The 22,646-nt window shown below is 55.6% G+C and overlaps 2 protein-coding genes across 2 annotated transcripts in view; one reads left to right on the forward strand and one right to left on the reverse strand.

Moving 5' to 3' along the window:
* Window positions 1-22,646, reverse strand: part of GCC1 (GRIP and coiled-coil domain containing 1) — a 325,404-nt gene that overhangs the window by 210,209 nt on the left and 92,549 nt on the right. The gene's annotated exons all lie outside the window — the stretch shown is intronic.
* The window catches only part of SND1 (staphylococcal nuclease and tudor domain containing 1), a 242,053-nt gene that overhangs the window by 156,202 nt on the left and 63,205 nt on the right, over window positions 1-22,646 (forward strand). Inside the window, exon 16 of the mRNA XM_079992359.1 lies at window positions 19,996-20,105. Within this exon, the coding sequence (XP_079848485.1) occupies window positions 19,996-20,105 (110 nt within the window). The remainder of the gene's footprint in view (window positions 1-19,995; window positions 20,106-22,646) is intronic.

Here is a 22,646-nt window from a genome sequence, read left to right on the forward strand (position 1 = left end):
CAGGCTCTCTGTGTAAGGAGGTTCGAGCCAGCCCTGCTGCTTGGCCCAGGCAGGGGATCGGGGCCCCTCCAGGCTCTGAAGTGCCAGCAGAGTACAATTGTAGAGTGGGAAGGGACCCCTAAGGGCCATCTAGTCTGACTCCCGCAATTCAGGAGCAAGGCATGGCTGCCGCTCCCTGTGCAGTCTGGCTTCTGGATCTTTCGTGCCCCAGATGCTGCCTGAGGCGTGGCTGGTGTTGGGCTGAGTTCTCCTGCCCCCCAGCTGAGGGAGAGGCGACAGCAGGCATTTGTGGGGCAGCTTGCCAGGCCTCCTTGCTCGCCATGCTCTGGTGTGGTGTTTTCCGGGCAGCTTCCGGAGGCGCTGGCCTGGCCGGCTTTAGGGTGGCCATGTGCTGCATTGATGCAAGAGAGGCAGCTCCCTTCGGAGCGTGTCCCTGTGCCTGGTCCTTTGGTGCTCCAGTCTTTGCACAACTGGAAGGTGTTTGCCTGGCCTGATGGTTTTTGTTCGCTTGGTTTCATTGTGAGCTGCCTCAGCTGCTGCTGCTGCTGCTGCTGCTGCTGCTGCTGCTGCTGCTTGCGTGAGTGTTGGGAAGACCGCTCCCTCTCCTGCCAACTCCATCCGGCTTAGGGGGCGGGGCCTGCACTCGCACCCACAGCATAAGAGGCCTGAGAGAGGCCTCCGGGACACGGCTGCTGCTGCTGCTGCTGCTGCTGCTGCTGCTTGCGTGAGTGTTGGGAGGACCGCTCCCTCTCCTGCCAACTCCATCCGGCCTAGGGGGCGGGGCCTGCACTCGCACCCACAGCATAAGAGGCCTGAGTAGCTACCGGCAGCAATGGACAAAATGGTTTTAAATGTTTTAATCGCTTTTAATTTGCAGCACTTTAAATGGTGGTTGTTGTTTTTTATAATATTATATTATTTCATTATTTTATTTTTGCTTGGGGTGGGATAAGCACTGAGTCAGCACTATTGTTCCTTGTTTTGCTTTGTTTTGTTTTGTTTTGTTCTGTTCTGTTTTATTACTATTATTATTCTGTTAAATTATTATATAGTTTGTATTTTGCCTTTTAAGGGGGAGGGTCATGGCTGCCTGGGAGTGGGCCTCAGCCAATAGATTGGGTGGGGCAGGTTCCACAGGGGGAGATGTATTGGGACACCCGATCTCAGTGATCACGGGCAGGAGGAGGAGTTATGCTAAGACCAGACCATGTCATTACCGAGGAGGCAGGTTTAGTCGTTGTTTGAGGACTATCCCTGCCTCCAGGTCTGGTCCTGACCGGAAGGATACAGTAATCAGCAAGGGAAACCCACATGACCTGAAAGTGTTGCTGTGCAATGCCAGGTCAATGGTGAATAAAACCACTGCCATCCACGACCTGATTGTGGATGGAGGATTTGACCTGGCATGTGTGACAGAGACCTGGTTGGATGAGGCAGATGGGCCTGTCCTTGCCGCTGCTTGCCCACCAGGTTTCTCTTACGCACAGCAACCCAGGTCATGTGGGCGGGGAGGGGGGGTTGCAGCGATTTTTAGGAAGTCATTAGTCTGCACCAGGCGTCCTATTGGGAAGACCCAGTTTTCTGAGTGCATGTTCTGGAAGTTGGGCAATAGGGGCAGTACAGGATTCCTACTGGTGTACCGACCTCCCCACTGCACCAAGGATTCCCTGCCCGAGCTGCTTCAGGTCGTGGCGGATATACTCCTGGAGACACCTAGCTTGGTTGTCCTGGGGGATTTTAACATCCATGCCGACACGACCTTACAAGGGGCAGCTCGGGACTTCGTGGAAAGCATGGCCTCCATGGGGCTGTCCCTGAATAAGTTTGGCCCAACTCATAGCCACGGACATGCCTTAGACTTGGTGTTTACCTCTACGGATGTTGGTGATCTGACATTAACTAAAAGCGAAACAAAAGAAGTGCCATGGTCAGATCACTTCCTGGTGCAACTGGACTTCTCCGCAACCCTTCCCCTCCGCAGGGAGGTGGGACCGATTCGGATGGTCCGCCCCCGCCACTTAATGGATCCAATTGGCTTCCAGAGAGTGGTAGGGGATGCTTTATCCCAAGTTGATGGCCTTTCAGCTGATTCCCTGGTGGCACGCTGGAATGCGGAGTTAACCAGGGCTATTGACTGTCTGGCTCCGAAGCGCCCTCTCCGATTGCATGGAGCCCGGACAGCCCCGTGGTTCTCCCCGGAGCTGAGGGTGATGAAACAATCGTTGAGACGGCTAGAGCGCCGGTGGCGGAAAACTCATTCTGAATCAGACCGGACACGGGTTAGAGCTCAACGTCGAGCCTACCAAGTGGCAATGGCGACGGCGAAGAGGGCCTTCTTCGCCGCCTCCATTGCATCTGCAGAAAACAGCAGCAGGAGACTTTTTCAGGTGGTTCGCAGTTTATCGGAACCACCTGTACCACCGGGGCCTGGTAGGGACCCCAAGATCTCCTGCAATGCTTTTGCAAAGTTTTTTGCAGATAAAATCGCTCAGATTCAGAAGGAAGTAGACTCCACAGTGGGAGCAGGGCCAGGGCGGGAGAGTGCTAGAGTTCTGTCTGGTCCTGTTATATGGGATCAATTCCAATCTGTTACCTCCGAGGATGTGGACAGGCTGCTTGGACGAGTGAAACCGACCACCTGTCTTCTTGATCCTTGCCCATCCTGGCTGATAAAAGCGAGCCGGGAAGGGCTGGGCGATGGGCTTTGCGGGGTGGTGAATGCTTCCCTCTGTGAGGGAGCCTTCCCAGACCCGCTGAAAGAGGCGGTCATTAAACCGCTTCTTAAAAAAACATCTTTAGACCCGGCCAATTTGGCCAACTATCGCCCAGTCTCAAATCTTCCATTCTTGGGCAAGGTGATTGAGCGGGTGGTTGCTGAACAACTCCAAGCACGCCTGGAGGAAACGGACCATTTGGATCCCTTCCAATCGGGATTCAGGCCTCACCATGGGACTGAAACTGCCTTGGTCGCGCTGGTTGATGATCTCCGGCGGGCTAGGGACAAAGGTGAGAGCTGTTTCCTAGTTCTGCTGGATCTCTCAGCGGCCTTTGACACCATCGACCATAACATCCTTCTGGACCGTCTAGAGGGGCTGGGAGCTGGGGGCACTGTTATACAGTGGTTCCGCTCCTTCCTCCTGGGCCGTGTTCAGAAAGTGGTGGTGGGGGATGAGTGTTCAGACCCTTGGGCCCTCACTTGTGGGGTACCTCAGGGTTCCGTCCTCTCCCCCATGCTTTTTAACATCTATATGAAGCCGCTGGGAGAGATCATCAGGGGGTTTGGACTGGGTGTTCATCAGTATGCAGATGACACCCAGCTCTACCTCTCCTTTAAATCAGAACCAGTGAAGGCGGTGAAGGTCCTGTGTGAGTGCCTGGAGGCGGTTGGAGGTTGGATGGCGGCTAACAGATTGAGGTTGAATCCTGACAAGACAGAAGTACTGTTTTTGGGGGACAGGAGGCGGGCAGGTGTGGAGGATTCCCTGGTCCTGAATGGGGTAACTGTGCCCCTGAAGGACCAGGTGCGCAGCCTGGGAGTCATTTTGGACTCACAGCTGTCCATGGAGGCGCAGGTTAACTCTGTGTCCAGGGCAGCTGTCTACCAGCTCCACCTGGTACGCAGGCTAAGACCCTACCTTCCCGCGGACTGTCTCGCCAAAGTGGTGCATGCTCTGGTTATCTCACGCTTGGACTACTGCAACGCGCTCTACGTGGGGCTACCTTTGAAGGTGACCCGGAAACTGCAATTAATCCAGAATGCGGCAGCTAGACTGGTGACTGGGAGTGGCCGCCGGGACCACATAACACCGGTTCTGAGAGATCTGCACTGGCTCCCAGTACGTTTCCGAGCACGATTCAAAGTGTTGGTGCTGACCTTTAAAGCCCTAAACGGCCTCGGTCCTGTATACCTGAAGGAGCATCTCCACCCCCATCGTTCAGCCCGGACACTGAGATCCAGCGCCGAGGGCCTTCTGGCGGTTCCCTCATTGCGAGAAGTGAGGCTACAGGGAACCAGGCAGAGGGCCTTCTCGGTAGTGGCGCCCGACCTGTGGAACGCCCTCCCATCAGATGTCAAAGAGATAAAGAATTACCTGACATTCAGAAGACATCTTAAGGCAGCCCTGTTCAGGGAAGTTTTTAATATGTAATGCTGTATTGTTTTTAACACTGATTGGGAGCCGCCCAGAGTGGCTGGGGAAACTCAGCCAGATGGGCGGGGTATAAATAATAAATTATTATTATTATTATTATTATTGTTGTAGATAGGCGGCGGGGGGGGGCAAGCAGACCCAGCGCAGTGCGACTGTCCATTCACAGAGTGCCAGAGCCACACCTTCTGTGTCCTGGGCTGCGGTTGCAAGTGGAGCACGGGGCCCCTCTCCTTGTCTGCCCACCCCTGAGGGGGCTCTTCGGTTTGGCAGTGGCATTTCGGAGGAGAAGGGCATTTCGGAACAGCGGGTCTGTCTGGTTGCAGACACACAGGCACCAATGCTCATCGGGCTTTGTGGGAGTGTGAACAGATACTTATCTCCAAAGATGGGGCACAGTCGGATTGCTGTGGGTGCCCAGGGGACTGTGGTACAAGTGGAGCTCTCCCTGCGTTAAGTGCCTGCCACTCTTGGCCGGGACTTTGCTTGTTGCCTGCAAGGGAGGCAGCAGTGGGGCTGCTGAGATCTGGGGGGCAGGAGCAGCCCCAGCCTTGTTGTACAAATATAGGGGTACCTCTGGTTGTGCTCAGGATCCGTTCCGGAGCTCCGTTCGGATCATGCGGAACTTGCAACCGGAGGTGCCTCTTCCGGGTTTGCTGCGTTCACGTCCTGAAGGATCCGCAGTCAGAGGTGTGCATGTCCAGAGGTACCAGTGCACAGTGGTACCTCGGTTTTCGAACGCAATCTGTTTCTGAAGACCATTTGAGTTCCAAAACATTTGAAAACCAAAAACTCAATACAGAAAACTCAATTCGGAAGCCACATTTCCTGTTTGACTTCTGAGGTGTGTTCGAAAACCGAAGTGTTTACTTCCGGGTTCACGGTGTTTGAAAACCGAAACGTTCGTCAGCGGGGACGTTCGAAAAGCATGGCACCACTGTACGTAATTTTATTTGCCTGCCGCCATTCCACGGTTCAAATCACGCTCAAGGCGGCTTGCAAAAATATATAGCTACAACATGACAAATGTGGCCATAAAGAATAGCTAAAGCATTTTAAAATACACAACCAAACCAAACAATTTCTATGTAAATCACAAGATCTAAAATAAGGATACAAAAACCCCACAGCAACCCCCCTATTCCAGCCCCACAGTCTGTTCAGCAGCTTCGGCTTTTGCAGCTGGAGTCGGTCCAGTCTCCGCCCTCCCAGGCCAGGTGAGGAACTCCCAGCCATGATGGTCCCTGTTGTAGCTGTGGGGTGCCCCCCATTTCTCTCTCCCTGTGTGCATGTGTGAGAGAGAAGATGGAGACCTGAGGAGAGAAGTTCCTGTGGGGCAGAGGGCTGGGGGAAGCTTCCCCCCTCCTTTCCGGCTGCGGCTCCATCCTGCTGCTCCGAAATAATGGCCTCTGTGATGAGAGGCTCTGGCTGTGCAGCCAGGTGAAGTCGGTCTTCGCAGAAGGTGGAGGAGGAGGAGGTGGCAGCCTCTGCCTGCCTTTCCTGGGCTCCCTCTGCCCACTCATCAACCTGCTTGCCGGCAATATTTATGCTGCTCTTTCGGCCGGCTGCCTCCTCAAGCGTGGGGACGGGGAAGCGGATCCTTCACTTGACCAGTGACGGGTCAGGAGGGGTCTAGGAGGCTGAGCCAGATGTTTATGGCAAACGCAGTGACCTTCCTCTGAGCAGGGGTGCTCCCCACACCCATCCCTTGTGGGTCCAGATCCTTGGGGGCGGAGGAGGCCCACCAGGCTGCTTTTGCACCTTGGGCCCCCGCCTCCAGGACTCTCAGGTTTTGCCAGGTTGACCCAGTCATGGCCTCCACCTGGGAAGATGCTGGCTGCTGTGTGGCAGCTGCCCCAGGCAGAGGGGGCACACGGAGGCTGCAGGTGGCCCCGGCTCTATGCACCGGGGGTGGGGGGGGCTGGCGGCTTTTGTTTCCTCCTCTCTCTGCCAGCCCGCTTCCTTTCCAGGGCGTCTTGGAAGCCGTGCGCACCAGGCGCAGCAGGGCCTCGCGTTACCGTTGCTTTATTTCTCGCGCACCATATTCTGTTTATTGGTACATTACGGCTCCTCGTTAAAGCTAATTGGCAATTGTCAAAGTCGATGAGCCCCGGATGCTCTGAGCCACGTTGCCGCTTCACGTCATCTCGGAGGGCTGGCTGCCGCCGCCGCCCGGCCCTCTCTGCTGGATCTCGTGGCGCTGGAGCGCAGCCCGTGGGGGCCCTGCGGCCTGACCCTGCTCTGCCCCCCCCCCGCCCTGGTGTGGGGCTGCCAGGAACTGCTGCTGCTGCTTCGTTGTGGAAGCCCTTTCCCCGCAATGGCTCACCAAACAAGCCCAAGCTTGGAGGCAGGGGGGTCTTGCCAGCTCCCCAGGAGTCACGTGGGGTGCCCCCTCCCTGGTACCCTGCCTTGGGGCAGGGCTCTACTCCTTCCCGGACTCCCCTGCTGGCCGTGCCAGGCACTCAGGGGGTGGGGCTCCCCATCTCTGGAGTCCAGTGGGGCCTCTGCAAGATCTGCCTGTCGTGTGGGGTCCTCCTGGGGGTGGGGGTGAGCAGCGGAGAGAGAGAGAGGCAGCACTGGCGCAGTCCTCTCCCATGGTCTCCCACGGCCTGACTCTTCCCCAGCAGGAGGCAGAGCAGGAGGGGGGGGGTCTTGTATGGCCTGCCTGAGGGAGCCTCTGTCCCCACCCAGGCCCACCCCCCAGCTGTTGAGGTCAGTTCTTGCATTTAGCTGCCTCGGGGGCCTTTATACCCAACTGGGCTGAGGGAGCAAAAGAGTTCCTGGGTGGGATCTCCTCCTCCTCCTCCTCCTCCTCCTCCTCCTCCTCCTCCTCCTCCTTCTTCTTCTTCTTCTTCTTCTTCCTCCTCCTCCTCCTCCTCCTCCTCCTCCTCCTCTTCCCCCTTCTCCTTTTTCTTTTTCTTCTTCTTTTTCCTTCTTCTTCTCCTTCCCCTTCCCCTTCTCATCCTCCTTGTGTGAACAATGGCTTCTGTTTTCAAAATTTTGCAGGCTTCACCCAGTAAAAATGACGGGTGCTTTTATGGGGATGTATAATTGGTGTGCAGCTGGTTTGTGGGTGCTAATAAAACAGCGTCCGGTTCTTCCAGGCCTCTGTGCCCCTAAGTGGCCCTTGCGCAGCCCCCAGCGTCGCTGGCCAGCCTTCATCTCGGGGGGGGGGAGCTCTGCCTCCTTCCCCTCCGGGTCAGCGGCCCCCTGCCTCTCTGGCTCTCGCCCCCTGCCCCACACCTTGCCCTGACCCTTTGGGGAGGGACAGCTGGCAAACATTACTGTCCATATTTATTTCTGCTTGGGAGTCCTCCTGAAGGCCGTTTGTAAAGATGGGTTGTTGTTGGTTTTTTCTTTGCAACTGATCACCAAGCAGAAGCTCCAGCCTCTGAAGGTTACGGCGCGGCAATGTATTCTCCACCCCCCCCCCATGCCTGTCATTGTTTGGCACCTGGCCTTTCTCTGAAGCAGGCACCCCCCACCAAAAAAAATATTGCTCTGAAAGGAAGTCGATGCAAAGCGGTTGATGGGGCTTCTCAGGAGTCAGGGGAAGGAAAGCCTGCTGGCTTGTCAGGCCACAAGCTCCTTTCTGTCCCGCCAGTCAGAGCATGGGCTGCATGTGCATTTCTGCCTGGGGGGTTGCCGGTGCCAGGGATCTGCCAGACCGCAGTGCCAGCAGATGCGGGGAGGGGGGCAGAAAACGGCCTGGATCCCACGCTCTGGACAGGCTCAGTACACCAGTGGTTTGCTGGCAAACCGAAACTTCCCCAGTTTTCCATGGAGATGCCGGGGAAAGGGGGTCCAGAGTCCCCTCCTCCCTTCCTACAAGAACCTTAGAAGAGAGCGTGGGAATCTTGCCTGTGGGATTCCCACGACAGGACCTGGTCGGCCTCTGTGGCTGAAGGTCCTGAGGTCAGGGCACCATGAAAGGCTGGCAGAGGGTCAGCTGACCTAGTTTTGGGCAGAGGCTGTTTGGTTTTCCCAGTTTCAGGCGCCACCATGCTTTGAGCTGGCCCAGAGAGAACTGGGCTTGGGGTGTGACCACCCTGAGCCCCCCAGAATCAAAGGATCTGTAGGGAGCCCCAGAGGCCTCTAGACCAACCCCTTCGATGTGGGAATCACTGCTAAAGAATTTGCACAGGAAAGGTGCCTGTGTGTTGTCCATCTGTAAGCAGGATGGTTGGAGGGGGGGCAGGATGAGCCGGGGGCCCACCAGGAATTCCCTCTAACCCCCTCCCCAAACAACTGGCCTCTTTCTGTGCAGAGTGTGCCCTTTGCCTGAGAAGCTGACACTCCCCAAACCTCCTTCCCTCTGGCCAGCTGGACCTGCACCGGCCTCTCCCTGCGCAGTTGCTCCCCTCCTGCCTGGGGGCTCCCCAGGGCATCCCCCCCCCCAGCATCGAATATGGCTGCAGATGCATTCGAGGCAAAGTCAGTTGGCCCTTGCCCATGGCTCTCCAAGGCAGCCCAGCCCTGGGAGGGGACCATGAAGTCCCCACATGCTTGCGTCCTCCTCTGGGGTGGCAGCAAGGGCACAGGACCCCCGTTTGGGGCATCCCCGGTGCTGTGGCCATGACTTGCCCCCCCCCCCCGGTGAGAGGGGGCTGGGCTTCAACCTGCCCCCTCCCTGCACATAGATCCTGGGCCTTCCTGGTTACATAAGTCCCGCTGTCTTGCCTTTATTGTCGTATTCCTGGCAGCGAGGCTGGGAGGGTTTAGGAAAACTGATTTGTGGCGGAGTTATTTTGAGACCCCAGGGAGAGGAGCGGTGGCAGCCAAGTGCTGCAGTCTTTTAAACTGCATCTCTCATCTCGCAGCTCAGATTAATACATTTGCTGATTCCTGGGCAGAGCAGGGAGGAAAAGGGAGCAGAGATGTCCCCCCCAACTCCTCCCAATTTGCAGTGCAACGCTGATGGGACGCATGTGGATTTTGATGGCTGCTGAGGCCCCCCCCCCCCTCCCCGTACGTCAACCGGCATATTTCTGAGTTTGAGATCATGTTCAGTTCATGCTTTTATATCAAATCTTTCGCTCTGGCATCTCCACCCCCACCCCCACCCCGATCTTAAAGCGAAGAGCATTTTTGCAATTTTAGCAGACATCTGAGCTGCAGGGGGGCGGTTGTGGAGCCATTTCCCCAAATGCAATGCAGGCTGTTTTGCACAGCCCCGCAGGCAGCAGAAGATGCTTGTGGAAGCCTCTTGTGGAGACTCCCTCCCTCCCCCCCCCTCCCTGCCCACCCCTGGCCAGACTGCCCAGGGCCCAGGAGGCACGAGCGGGATGGAGAAATGCCTCGCCTTTTAATTTTATTTCCCCCTCCGGAAGGAATTGCTTGCAGCAGCTTCTGGAGATGCTTTTTCTTTTCCTTCCTTCCTTCTGCAGGCTCTCCATTGTGAGAACCACTTAAGAGCAAAACAATTTCACTGTTGCTGCAGGAGGGAGCGCAGGAAGTTAACGTGGGTCTTGGCGGAATGGTCTCCCCCTTTTGTGCGCTGCGCTGCTCTGGGGGTTTTGCAATTTCTGGGTAAATAAGCCAAAGGTGCCACGAGTGGCCAAACAACGGGAGCTCTGCTCTGGGTTTTGATGAGGCTTGGAGGACTTTTCCCACTTGCAGATTTTGCAAGTTCTGGGCTTTGCAGGGCACCAGACCCCCCCCACCCTCCCACCCCCTTGAGGTTTCCCAGGCAGCCTCATGCCCTTCGCGTCCTGGAGAACTCCCTCTCTCCACATGGCGCAGGCCTTGGCAAGGGTATGCGAGACATTTCCTCGTTGCTCAGATTTCTGCAGGGAACAGAATTGCTCATCTCTGTCCATCTCTCATCCGTCTGCTGGCTGGCATGTTCCTGGCCACCTGCAGGCCGAGTGTGGTGTCCGGCCGGTTGCCCGCCTGGACTCAGGCCCCTCGTGGGGCAACCTGACAGAGTCTTCCCTTCCAGGCTAACCTCCAGCCTTCGCCTTCTCACTGGGCAGCCCAGGCAGATGGGCAGGATATCAAAAAAGCAGGTTATTATTATTATTCTGAATCACCTGCCCGTTTAATTGGGTCGTCCCCGCCTTCTGGCCTTAGGAGGGAGAAGAAGATGTCTCCACCCCCTTTCTCCATGCCAGTATTGTTTCTCCCACCCTTCTATTTTATTTTCTAAATGCTGTCCGCCACCCCAAATCACAAGGGAGTTCCTCCAGCCCCTCGATGGTTTTGATGCCTCTTTCCTGAGCCCCTTTTTAGCTCTGCGGAATCCTTTGTGCTCTGCAGGCACCGGGACCTGGTTGGGGATTCCAAATGTGGCTGCTTCCTAGGTCTGTATAAAAGGCCTGAAAAGGCTGGCAGGCAGTTTTATTTTCAATTCCGTGCCCCCCCCCCCAATCTCCGCCACGGAATTTACCTTTCCCCCCACTGTTGCGGCATGCTGAGTTGATTCTTCCATTGAGTTATCTGCCAGCAGCCAAGCCTCTCTCCCTGCCCCCCCCCCTGCGTCTGATATGCTCCCCACATCTCTCTCCGCTAAAGGGCCTTCTGCTCCCTCTTTGGGCTGAGAGGCTCCCAGAATTAGCATATAAACACCTAGGCGTTGTGTCCCTCCCCAAGCGCCTCCTCCTCCTCCTCCTCCTCTGCGGCCCCTTCATCTCTTTTAAATTGCTGTCATGTTCTCTAAGGCTGGAGCTTTCATATCTTCCCAATCCCCCTTTATCTGGAGCCGTTTGCAGCAGCAGCACTCTTTAGGAATGGAGTTGTCTCAAGTCCCACGCTCCCCAGAAGTCTCTTGAAGAACGGCCCGGCGTCCCTTGCCATCTCGAGCGCTCCATGGCGAGTCTTCAAGTGGCGCCGGCCCCTGCGCGGGGGCTCAGCTGCCCCCCAGTGCCTCGCCACTCTGGAGCATTCTCCTGGACGCCTCTGGCCCTTCAAGGCTCCTGAGCTCTCCCTGGCCAGCAGGCCCTGCGCAAGGAGCAGGGGTCGTGGCAGAGAAGGTTCTCCGGGATTACGGCCCCCGCCGGCACTTTGCGCAAGTATGTTTCCAAGCGCACTGGCATGCGCCACCTTCGCTGACCCGCCTGCTGTCCTCTCTCGACGGCTTGGGGGCAGAGGGAAGTTTTCCTCCCTCCCTCGTGACGCTGGGACTCATCAACGTCCGATGAAATGGAAGGTGAAGATTTAGGAGAGAAACAAGAAAGTCCTTCACGCAGCGCAGAGGCAGACAGTGGAACTCGCTTCCTCAGGAGGAGACGGGAAGGGCCACACACCTGGGTGGCTTTCAAAGAGGACCAGTGGCTCTGCAATGCTCCTGAATGCCAGTGGCTGGAATTATTATTATTTTTATTATTATCATCATCATCATTATTATCATTATTATCATTATTTGTACCCAGCACATCTGGCTGTGTTTCCCCAGCCACTCTGGGCGGCTTCCAGCAAAATATTAAAATACAGTAATAATATTAAAATACAATAATTCACAGGAGGGGAGAGCTTCTCTTGGGCCCCGATCCTGCTTGCTGGTTTCCCACAGGGAACTATGAGAACCGGAGGCTGGACCCAGATGGACTGCCTGCTTTGGCCTGATCCAGGAGGCTGTTCCGATGTCCTGCCCACAGCCTTTGCACTTGGCAGGCGAGTCGCCGTGTCGCCCCCATTGCAAGCCCATCTTTCTGTGTCCCCAGTTGGCAAACGTCCCGCTTCCTGGAGCCTGAGATGCAGGAGAAGCATGGATTCCTCACCTGAGGAATGGTTGTTCTCTTTGAAAGACTGGCTCCACCTCTCTCTCTCTTGCCCAGGGAGCCTCTTCCTGTGAGAGATGTCTGGAGCTCTGCCATGTGCCTTGAGGCCTCGCCTGCCGCTCCCCTTCCCTGAATCAGCCACCTTGGCCATAAGGGAACTTGTTCCCTGAAAGCTGTGATTTCTGCATTGCGGGGAGTTGGACTAGATGAGCCTTTGGGTCCCTTCCAGCTCTAGAATCCTGTCATTTTGTCCTCCACTCTGGGCTGTCTGTGCTTTTTCTTGGGGGGGGGGCAGTCAGTCAGCGAGGCCAGGCCACTTGTTCTCCGTGCTCCTACAGCTGTGCTTGGTTTGCTTTGAGGCTGCTCCCCAGGACTTTTCTGCCCCCACCCTGCAGAATTCAGGCAGTCCCCCCCCCCCCAGCCTCTGCCACGCTCTTCCTTGCTGGGTCCTGGCAGGGGTCAGGCAGGGCTCCCCTCCCCGCCAGCGGCGTCCTTCCCCTGCCCCAGCACTCGCTTGTCAGTATGCTGGGGAACATCGCATGTGAAAGGCAGCGTAAGCCAGCTTCCCCCGGGGTCATTAATATGTGGCAACGCTGGGTGCAGCGATTTTGCTGCACAAAGCACTTTTCCCTCTGATTTATTCACCTATTTCTTTCCAATGCTTTTCTCTCCCTCGATCCAGTCCAAGAAAACTCCTGTGCTATATTTATCTCTCTCAGGAGCAGCAAAGCAGTCTCTCTCTCTCTCTCTCTCTCTCTCTCTCTGTCAGGAGCAAGGCCTGCGGCTGTCTGGACTGGGGGCTTTGTGGTGGGTGCTGGGGAGAGAGCACCCAGCACCCCCTGACCCCTGCGCCAGGCCAGGCCCAGCCCCCAGTTTGCCAGCTGGTGCTTTGGGAGAGAGGGGCTGCTGAGGAGCCAAGGGTGCTCAGCTGGGAGTGGGGAGCCGGGAGGTCCGCCAGGCGGTTGGTGCCCAGGGCTGGGCTGGGTTCGGCAGGTGCTGCAGCCGTCCCTGGCACAGGGCCTGCGAGGCCAGCAGAGTCTGCAAGGTCAGGGTGGTGAAGAAAGCCCTTCGTCAGTCAGCGTACAGCTGAACTGCGGAACTCCCTGCCACAGGGAGCAGTTCCTGGAGGAGGAGGATGTCGGTGGATGCTACCGGCCATGAGGACTAGGCTCTGCCTCTGTAGTCAGAGGAATCATAGGAGGGAAGACGAGGGCTCTAGGGCTCAGCTTGTGGGTTTCCCCCAAGGGGCACCTGCAAAATACTCGCTGGCACAAAGGTGCATCCCTGCCCCTGGCGTGTGGCTGCCCCGTCCTGCCATGGCAGGCCTCCCTTCTCTTTCAGGAGCCCTCCCTCTCGGGGCTCCTTGCCAGGCAGCTTTGGCCGTGCCCCTGGAGAGCACCTCTCCGCCCTCCTTGCCCTGCTGCCCACCTGGGAGGTTCTCTGGCTGGTGGCAGTGGCGTCGCCCAGCTGTCCCCTGGCTTTGCCCGGCGTGCGTCTCTGGCAGGAGCCTGCTTCTAAATCCTTTTGTCACCTGTGCAGAGAGATTCTTAACCTTGCCACTTCCGCCGCTGTCATTCTTCTGGACGTGCGGCTGAAGGAAGGCAGAGGGAGGAAACAGAGCCCTGTCTTCTGAGCACGGAGTGAGGTTTGGGCTGATGGCCCCCTGGGCTGGCAGGAGCCGGCCTGGATCTGGGGGGCCCCTGCACTACGGACCCGCAGGAGAATTCTGCATTAAATCCTCTGCCCTGGTTCCTTTCCAGGCGCTTCCATTGGGGCTGAAAGCCCTAGACAACTCCAGCCCCACATACCTGAATGGCTGCCTCCTTCCCTGAGGGCCCTCTTGGGGGTCCCTCCCCCTCAGAGGCTCAGGGGTTTGTGTGGTGCCCCAGGGGGAAGGAGCCTTCTCCAGGGCAGCCCCAGAGCTGTGGGGCTCCCTCCCCACAGAGGTGCAGCAGGTGCCTTCATTGCACAGCTTCCGGAGGATGCAAAAGGCCCCTCTCTTGGCCCCCCAACTTCCTTTGCAGTTGGAGGCACACATTTTCTTTTCTTTTTTTAATAATATTTATTAAAGTTTTAAAAGTTACAGAAAGAAAAGAAAAAGAATTAAACATAACAAAACCATACAATACAATACAATACAATACAATACAATACAATACAATACAATACAATACAATACAATACAAAGACAAAAATACTACATATACACAACAAAAATAAAACAAAAACAATTAAAAGAAAAAAAACACATCCAATACTTTCAATGTTATTAACTTTCATTTACTTATTTCAGCGACCTCCTCACACCTCCCTTTTTTGTATTCCACTTCAATTGATTATCTCAGCAAATCCTTTCCATCTTCCTCAATTTTCTGTCCTATCATTTAACTTAACAAATTCTAACATGATTTTTTCCTTTAATCCATTTACAATCTATTGTACTTAATTCTTTATAGCATTTTTGCTAAAGCCATGTAACTTCATTCCAACATCTTTCTAACATTCCTTAATTTTACAATATTTATGTAAATAAACTTTAAATTTCTTCCAATCTTCTTCCACATCTCTTCTCCCTGGTCTCGGATTCTGCCAGTCATTTCCACCAATTCCATATAGTCCATCAACTTCAACTGCCACTCTTCCCGGGTGGGTAAATCTTGAGTCTTCCAATACTTTGCGATGAATATTCTTGCTGCTGTTGTTGCATACATATGGAGGCACACATTTTCAGGACCCACCTCCCTTTACGGCTAGGAATTGTTTTAAAGCGTTCCTAATATTGTGTTTTGATGCTCCATCCCGGCCTGGGACCTTGGGGTGGCAAACCAAGAAACAAGACAGACAGCCTGAGCAGGGTCCTGGGCTCCTCTTAGCAAACTCCTTGGTCCTCCTTTTTGCAAGGAGGGGTGCAAAGCCACTGGGTGCGTGTGGAAGGAGGGAGCATGTCCCCAAGGCAGGGGTCTCTCGTGGGTCTCCCCCACTGGCCAGGCAGGGCAGTTTGGCTTCCCCAGTTGTGGGGCCAGGCAGGAGTATGTTGCTTGCTGGTGATGGGGCCCCTGGCTGTGGAGCTGGTGGCCCTTTCTTCCGCCCTCCATCTTTCTGGGTGGCCTGTGTTGAACCTGGGGGCCTGGAAGAGGCGAGGTGGATGGTGCAGGCGGGGGGACAAGTCGTTCCTCCCAGTTGCTAGGAATCTGGCTGGGACCCGGCGTTGGCGAAGCTGAAACGACAGAGGCCGCCTGCCTGGGCTCGCTCTTGGGGTGCCTCCTCCTTCCCTGCAAATCTTGATGGATCTGCACTTGACCTGCCTCTGCGGCTCTAATCATGTAGCAGAAACAATCCCTGCTTCTCAGGCTGCGCCCGGCCAGCACTTGGCAGAGACAGCTATTACAGGTAATAAGCTGGCATCACTTGGGCCTCTGCTCCTTCGCCTTCTCAATCTCATGAGCCCTCCTGCCAGGTGGGGAGCCTGATGCAAAAGCAGAATGCTTTCACATAAAAAGCCAGATTGGAGGTTTGTAAGCAGAGACATCACCTTGCCAGCAAAGGTCAGTGTAGCTGAAGCTCTGGTTTTCCCAGTAGTGATGTATGGAAGTGAGAGCTGGACCATAAAGAAGGCTGATCGCCAAAGAATGGATGCTTTTGAACTGTGGTGCCGGAGGAGACTCCTGAGAGTCCCGTGGACTGCAAGAAGATCCAACCTCTCCATTCTGAAGGAAATCAGCCCTGAGTGCTCACTGGAAGGACAGATCATGAAGCTGAGGCTCCAAGACTTTGGCCACCTCATGAGAAGAGAAGACTCCCTGGAAAAGACCCTGATGTTGGGAAAGATGGAGGGCACAAGGAGAAGGGGAGGACAGAGGACGAGATGGCGGGACAGTGTTCTCGAAGCTACCAGCATGAGGGAGGCAGTGGAGGACAGAGGTGCCTGGCGTGCTCTGGTCCAGGGGGTCACCAAGAGGCGGACACCACTAAACGACTAAAACAACATCAACAACAAGCAGAGGTCGGATGGCCATCTGTCAGAGAAGCATTAGCGGCGGTTCTTGCCTTGCAGGGGGTGGGCTAAATGGCCCTTCGGGGTCCCTTCCGACTCTACAGTTCTGTTGCTGCCCGCAGCCTGTGGAGAAACGCAGACACCACCTGCACCTTGGGAGATCCCTCCGGGAAACCAGGTTTGGGCTGCTTGGAAGGGGGGGGGGTTGGAGCCCCAAGACCTTGCTGACCCACAGGTGTTGGGCTGTCCCCCAAGGAACCCCCTGAGCTCCAAGGGATCTAGCAAAGCAGGCGAGTCTTGCCTCCTGGGACAGGAATCCTCAAACTGCAGAGTCGGAAGGGGCCATCCACAATGCAGGCCCTGCAACCGCTGCCAGAAGCTCCCTTTTGACAGTTTGTCGATTGGGTGCCTCCAAGCCATTATGTGAAAATACTACTACTACTACTAATAATAATAATAATAATTTTATTATTTATACCTTGCCCATCTGGCTGGGTTTCCCCAGCCACTCTGGGTGGTTTCCAACAGAACACTAAAATACAGTAACCTATTAAACATTGAAAGGAGGGTGTCCAGGCTGTGGAGGAGAGGGAGAGGGCTTCCTTCTCTGCTCCCAGCTGGGTTCTCTTCTGCCGTGGACTGGATTTAGGCTCTGGGGGTATTGCAGGGCCACCCCCTCCTCCCCCCCCCCGCTTATTCCCTCCCTCGGCCCTTTGTGCCTGCAGAGTCTCTGGGGCCACATCTTTCTCCCGCCTCGAACCGCCCCACCTCACTCCCCCCGGGAGGAAGCCAAACTCCCCAGCGGGGACATTTTGCGCATCAAGTGGTTGATGCTCTTGACAGATGCCGCCGCAGCTGCTATAAAGCTCCTTTATGGACCCCCGTCCTCCTTGTTCTCTGTGGCAGCGGCGCATCCGCCTCACTAAACCTTTATTTCAGGTTATGTCCCAGCGGTTGCTTTCCCGGCTTTATTGCTCCTTAAATTATTCCAGGAAAAAATGGCTTCCCGTCCGGAAGCCTCAGCTCGGCAGCCAGCTTCAGCCTTGGCTGATCATCATGCGCAGGGCTGAGCCTGCGGAGCCGCAGGCAAAATGCATCTCTCGCTGCCTTGGAGGGAATCGCAGGGCTATTTTGAGCGGCCTCGGAGGGGAAGGCTGGCCGGGCGCCTTTGCCTTGTGCCAAGGAGCCGCCCAAAGTGGCTCGCGTTGGCTCCCTTCCAGCCTTCCTCCTCCTGGCAAGGCACCGGAGCATGGAAGTGGATTGGGGCTGCGCTTCCGCCACTGTGGGGCAGGAGCTTGCCCCCTGACAGGAGGGCGGCTGCAGCGGTGGCTGCTCTTGTGAGGCTGGGGTGGAGGGGGCAGCCCCTGACAGGCAGGAGCTGGCACCGGAGAGTTGTCTCACCTGGAGCCTTGCATCCTTGTCGTGCGACTTTTCTCCCCTCCCCACCGGCCCCACTTCTGGCAATTGTGGGGGTTCCCAGTAGCCCCTGCCACCTCTGCCTCCCATTGCAAGCTCTGTCCTGGAGAGCACTGATAAGTGCATGTGTGAACTGAGATAAGCAGTGCCAGCGCCTTTGGGCAGTGGGAGGATGCATGGCGGCTAATAGATTGAGGTTCAATCCTGATAAGACAGAAGTACTGTTTTGGGGGGGACAGGGGGCAGGAGTGGGGGGGGTACTCCCTGGTTCTGAATGGGGTAACTGTGCCCCTGAAGGACCAGTTCGCAGCCTGGGGGGCATTTTGGACTCACAGCTGTCCATGGAGGCGCAGGTTAATTCTGTGTCCAGGGCGGCTGTCTACCAGCTCCACCTGGTACGCAGGATGAGACCCTCCCTGCCTGCAGACTGTCACGCCAGAGTGGTGCATGCTCTGGTTATCTCCCGCTTGGACTACTGCAATGCGCTCTATGTGGGGCTACCATTGAAGCTGACTCAGCAACTGCAATTAATCCAGAATGCGGCAGACAGACTGGGGACTGGGAGCGGCCGCTGAGACCATATAACACCAGTCTTGAAAGACCTACATGGCTTCCAGTATGTTTCCGAGCACAATTCAAAGTGTTGGTGCTGACCTTTAAAGCCCTAAACGGCCTCGGTCCAGTATACCTGAAGGAGCGTGTCCACCCCCATCATTCTGCCCAGACACTGAGGTCCAGCTCCGAGGGCCTTCTGGCAGTTCCCTCCCTGCAAGAAGTGAGGTTACAGGGAACCAGGTAGAGGGCCTTCTCAGTGGCGGTGCCCGCCCTGCAGAACGCCCTCCCATCAGATGCCAAGGAAATAAACCACTATCTGACTTTTAGAAAACATCTGAAGGCAGCCCTGTTTAGGGAAGTTTTTAATGTTTGATGTTTTATTGTGATTTTAATACTCTGTTGGGAGTTGCCCAGAGTGGCTGGGGAAACCCAGGCAGATGGTCTGGGTAGACATAATAAATTATTCTTACAATCTGCACCCACAGAAAGGCCCTTGGGTGCTGGGCTTTCCAGCTGCTCTGTCTCCTGGGGTGCCTGTCGGCTGGCCCAGATCCACCCCAGGAGCCTCTGGCACTCGGAGTCCTTCCCCCCCCCCCGGCTCAGGGATGGGTGCGGCAGAAGCAAGGTCTGTCCAGGGCTCCTTGCAGAGGAGAGCCTTCTGCCCTGGGAGGATGAGAAGGGCGGTTCTTGAGGGGGGCGGCCGCAAGGGGACCCCAGGCCTGGCCAGGCGGCCTCCAAGGCTCCTTCTTGGGCCTGGCCAGGCGGTCCCGGCAAGCCTTCCCTCCAAGGCAGGTCTTCTTGGGGGTCTGCTTCTTTTCTGGGGAGCTCCTTTTCCGGCTCTCAGTGGTGATGATGATGATGATAATTATATATAAAAAAATTATTCCCCGGGCAGAGCCGGGCTCAGGGTGGAACAGCTCTGTCTTGCAGGCCCTGCAGAAAGAAGTCAAGCCCCACAGGGCCCTGGTCTCTTGTGACAGAGCGTTCCACCAAGTCGGGGCCAGTACTGAAAAGGCCCTGGCCCACATCGGCCATAATATATACTATGAAGAATGGGAGAAACTCTGGGAAAAAAATCTTAAATTTACAGCTTGCATAACGTTAAAAGAGAACCTCATGAAGATGTTTTACCGTTGGTATATAACACCTGCAAAATTAGCAAAAATATATAAAACTTGCAATAAATGCTGGAAATGCAGGGAAAAAGAGGGATCCTTCTTCCACATGTGGTGGGACTGCAGAAAGGTCAAAGGCTTTTGGGAAAGTGTATATAATGAAATGAAAAGTATATTAAGATATAACTTTGGGAAAAAGCCGGAGGCTTTTCTGCTAGGCCTAGCAGGAAGTGATATAAAGAACAATGACAGTAAATTCTTTCAATATGCAACAACGGCCGCAAGGGTCCTATTGGCCCAAAATTGGAAACAACAGAACATACCGACGCTTGAGGAATGGAGAGCAAAACTACTAGAATACGCGGAGATGGACAGATTGATGGGGAAAATTAGATATTTAAAAGACCAAAGGTTCATTGAGGACTGGGGGAAATTTGTGGAATATCTGGAAAGTATAAGTGAAGGTCAGATAACACTAGTTGGGTTTAAAAAAGCTCTGTGAAAAGGTTGGAATATTGTCTAAAGAGAAAAAGAAGGAAAGAGAAAATAATGTCAATATAAGCTAGGATTTGTGTGAATTTGTTAAATTAGGGTATGGATGATTTCAGGGGAAGCTGAAGGAAGTCTTATAGAAAGAAATCTGTGATAACAAGGCGTAAACTGTTTTACTTTCTTGTTTGTTATGATTTTAAAAACAATAAAAATTATGCAGAAAAAAAAGAAAAGAAAAGGCCCTGGCCCTAGTTGAGACCAGTCTGACCACCTTGTGACTTGGGACCTCCAAAGTGTTGTCATTTGTGGAGCTTAAGGTCCTCCGCGGGGCAGGCCAGGTTGGGTGATGCTGAGGAAACATCCCTGTTCCAAAGGTCTTGTTAGAAGGAACCCAAAGAGTCATCTGTTTCACCCAAGTTGCAGTGAGAGAATCCTTGATGGGCGGCCATCCATCCTAGCATGGAAGGAACTTGATAAAGGAAAAGAAAAGAAAAGAAAAGGAAGCTCACTGAAAATCTCTCTCTCCCTGCCCCTCTGCTTCCTTCCTCCTTCCTCAGGTATCGAATGTCCCCGAGGTGCACGAAACCTGCCCGGCTTAGTCCAAGAGGGGGAGCCCTTCAGCGAAGAGGCCACTCTCTTCACAAAGGAGCTGGTGCTGCAGCGAGAGGTAGGGGGCCAGGGCTGCGGGGGGGGGGGCGTTGTCTTCCGATCGTCTCCTTCCTCCGGTCTTTCTGTGGAGCAGCAGCCGGCCTGGCCAGAGGCTCTGGCTCCCCAGGCTGGGAGGAGTCTGGCTGGTCCGTTGCAAACAGCTCTTGCCCTCCTTCTTGGCCAGGATCTGTGCAGGCGGGCAAAGGGTTTACTTGAGAGAAGGGCTTGGCAAACGGCGAGTTGCGGCTGCACAGACTGGGCTCAGCTTAAGGATGTGGCTCCGCGGGGGGTCCAGCTGACTTCGTGGGCAGAGGGACTTGGGCTTACGGGGCCATGAACTCGGGTGCCAGGGGGAGGCGGCACAGGAGCAGCCCCACGACTTGGCCCAGCCGGGTTTAGCTGGGCCTTGCGCTTCCTTTGGGGGGGGGGGAGGAAGCCTCCTCACATTTGAGCCCGTGAGGCTGCCTCTGGGTCACTTTGGAGGGGGGCTGGTGGTCCCAGGGACCCCAAAACCTCCTCCCTTCCCAGGACTTCACAAAATGTGGTTTTGTGTGTGGTTCTTCAGCACCAGAAAATCCTTGTCTTTTGTGGTGTGAGCCGCCTTCATCTGCAGGTGCGGAAATGAGCATTTGAGGCCAAGGTGTTGTTTCAGAATGGGGGGCCAGGACTCAGAACAGGTGGCCTCTTCCAGGCAGGGGGAAGCCGAGGAATTGAGCCTGGGATGAGAGTGGATGGATTTGTGTGTGGATGTCTTTGGGCAGAGGAAGGCCAGGGTCCCTCCCTCCCTCCCTGATGCCTGCCCCTTCTGCCCCCCACCCCACCAAACACCATAGCCACATGCCACCCTCCCCGACAAAATGCCCGCCTTGGATTCATGACCCTGGAACGTTCTTCTCCCGGCTCCAAGCAGGAGAATATTTATGGATCGTTTTTTGCATTGTTGACCTCCGTTGCCCCTCTTAACGGTTAGCCTGAAATTGGCTTTGGATCAGGGCTAGTTGCTCAGGAACCGCTGGAGCGCCTTGTCAAAACTCTGTGCCACCCAAAGCTGCCAGCCTCGGACAGGCTGACCTTTCCCAGCCGTCAGTCACTTCGACGCCTTTGCCTTGCCAGCGGAAAGGTCTCTCCCAGGGCCTTTCTGCGCTTGCCTCGCTCTGCTTGTGCCAGAGCCTGGGTGCTTTGGACTGGCACAGCCCCAGAGGGTGGTTCTGCTCCGCCAGGGGTTGGGCTGGGCTGCCACTGCCCCCCCCCCTGCTCCAGGCGGGGGCTCCCAGCAGGCGAGTTCAAGCCCCGGTCCCTGTCTTTTAGCAGTTGCTCCACTGGACGGACCTTCAGAGATGGTTGTGACCGTGGCTGAAGGACTCGGTTCTCAAGGTGTGCACGACAAGTCGTCTGTACATGCTTAGAGGCACTCTTCTTTGCTTTGCAACCCTCTCCTGTCATGCCAGGGTTCAAATGCCACTCGTGACATTGGAGGCTTCTCCCTGGTTAGGGCACCTGAGCATGCTTTTTAAAAATGTGTGGAGCAAGTCTGTAACCGCCTCTCAGATTTTGGGAAGACTCCAGACATCTCCTGCTGCGCCTTCTTGTAGTAATGGGAAGGGGCTGGCAGTGTTGAGGGCAGGCGACTTGGGGAAGGTTCTTCTCAAGTGGAGGGTCTAGGCAAATGTTGGGGGTGTGAGTGAGTTGGGGTCTTGGTCCGCAAATTCAGACGCAGGCCCACTGCAGAAATGCATCTCCTTTCGCCCCCTCCCCAGCCACTTTCCCGCTTCTTGGGTCGCTGCTAATCTCTTCCCGCAAGGCGTCCTTACCTTGGCAAGGACACGGCGGCTTCTGAGCTGGCGTGGCACGAATCTCGTGCAGCTTGCTTCTTGGAAGGACGCAGCGCACTTTGCAGGCTGCCCCTTCCTCTGGCCCAGCAAAGTGGAAGGAAGGCCCAGCCGTAGTTGGCGGATAGTCGGCCCCTATGGGGCAGCCTGTGGGTAAGGGAAGACATTTCTCCCGGCCGCTGGGACAAAGGCAGCCACAGGAACCTTCTTGCGTGTGGGCACAGAGGAGGCGCAAGCGGCGCTCAACATCCTTTTGGCTGTTTGTGTCCCAGGTTTGGCGAGAAGACATAAGCACCGTGGGGTGGGGATTCTGTGGGCAGCGGGGGCCCTGAGCAGACTGTGGGTGGTGCCTGCGCCTGCTTGAGGGGTCAGCGGGTGTTGATCTCTGTCTCCAGGTGTTCACAAGCCCCCCCCCCCGAGAGGGTGTCAGCTTGTGGGGAGGCTGATGTAGCAAATAACCTTCGGAAGGGGAGGCAGTTGCCTGATTGAAAAGGGCTCTGATTACGGCGCGTTCACAGCAGCACCGTTTCCAGCTCTGGCGAAGATTGCGCTGCCCTTCTCTAAACGGCACTGGCTGGGAATCGCAAGTGAGGAGATCGCTGCTGCTGCTGCTGCTACTGCGCTCAGGTCCGTCTCCATGGGCTTCCTCTTGGAGCAACCGGTCAGGGAAAGCAGGATGACCCTGCCCTGTTTGCCCTGATCCAGCAGCTGGCCCCAGATTCTCCCTCGGT

Source organism: Podarcis cretensis, assembly GCF_951804945.1.
Source record: "Podarcis cretensis genome assembly, chromosome: 10".
NCBI classification, from domain to species: domain Eukaryota; kingdom Metazoa; phylum Chordata; class Lepidosauria; order Squamata; family Lacertidae; genus Podarcis; species Podarcis cretensis.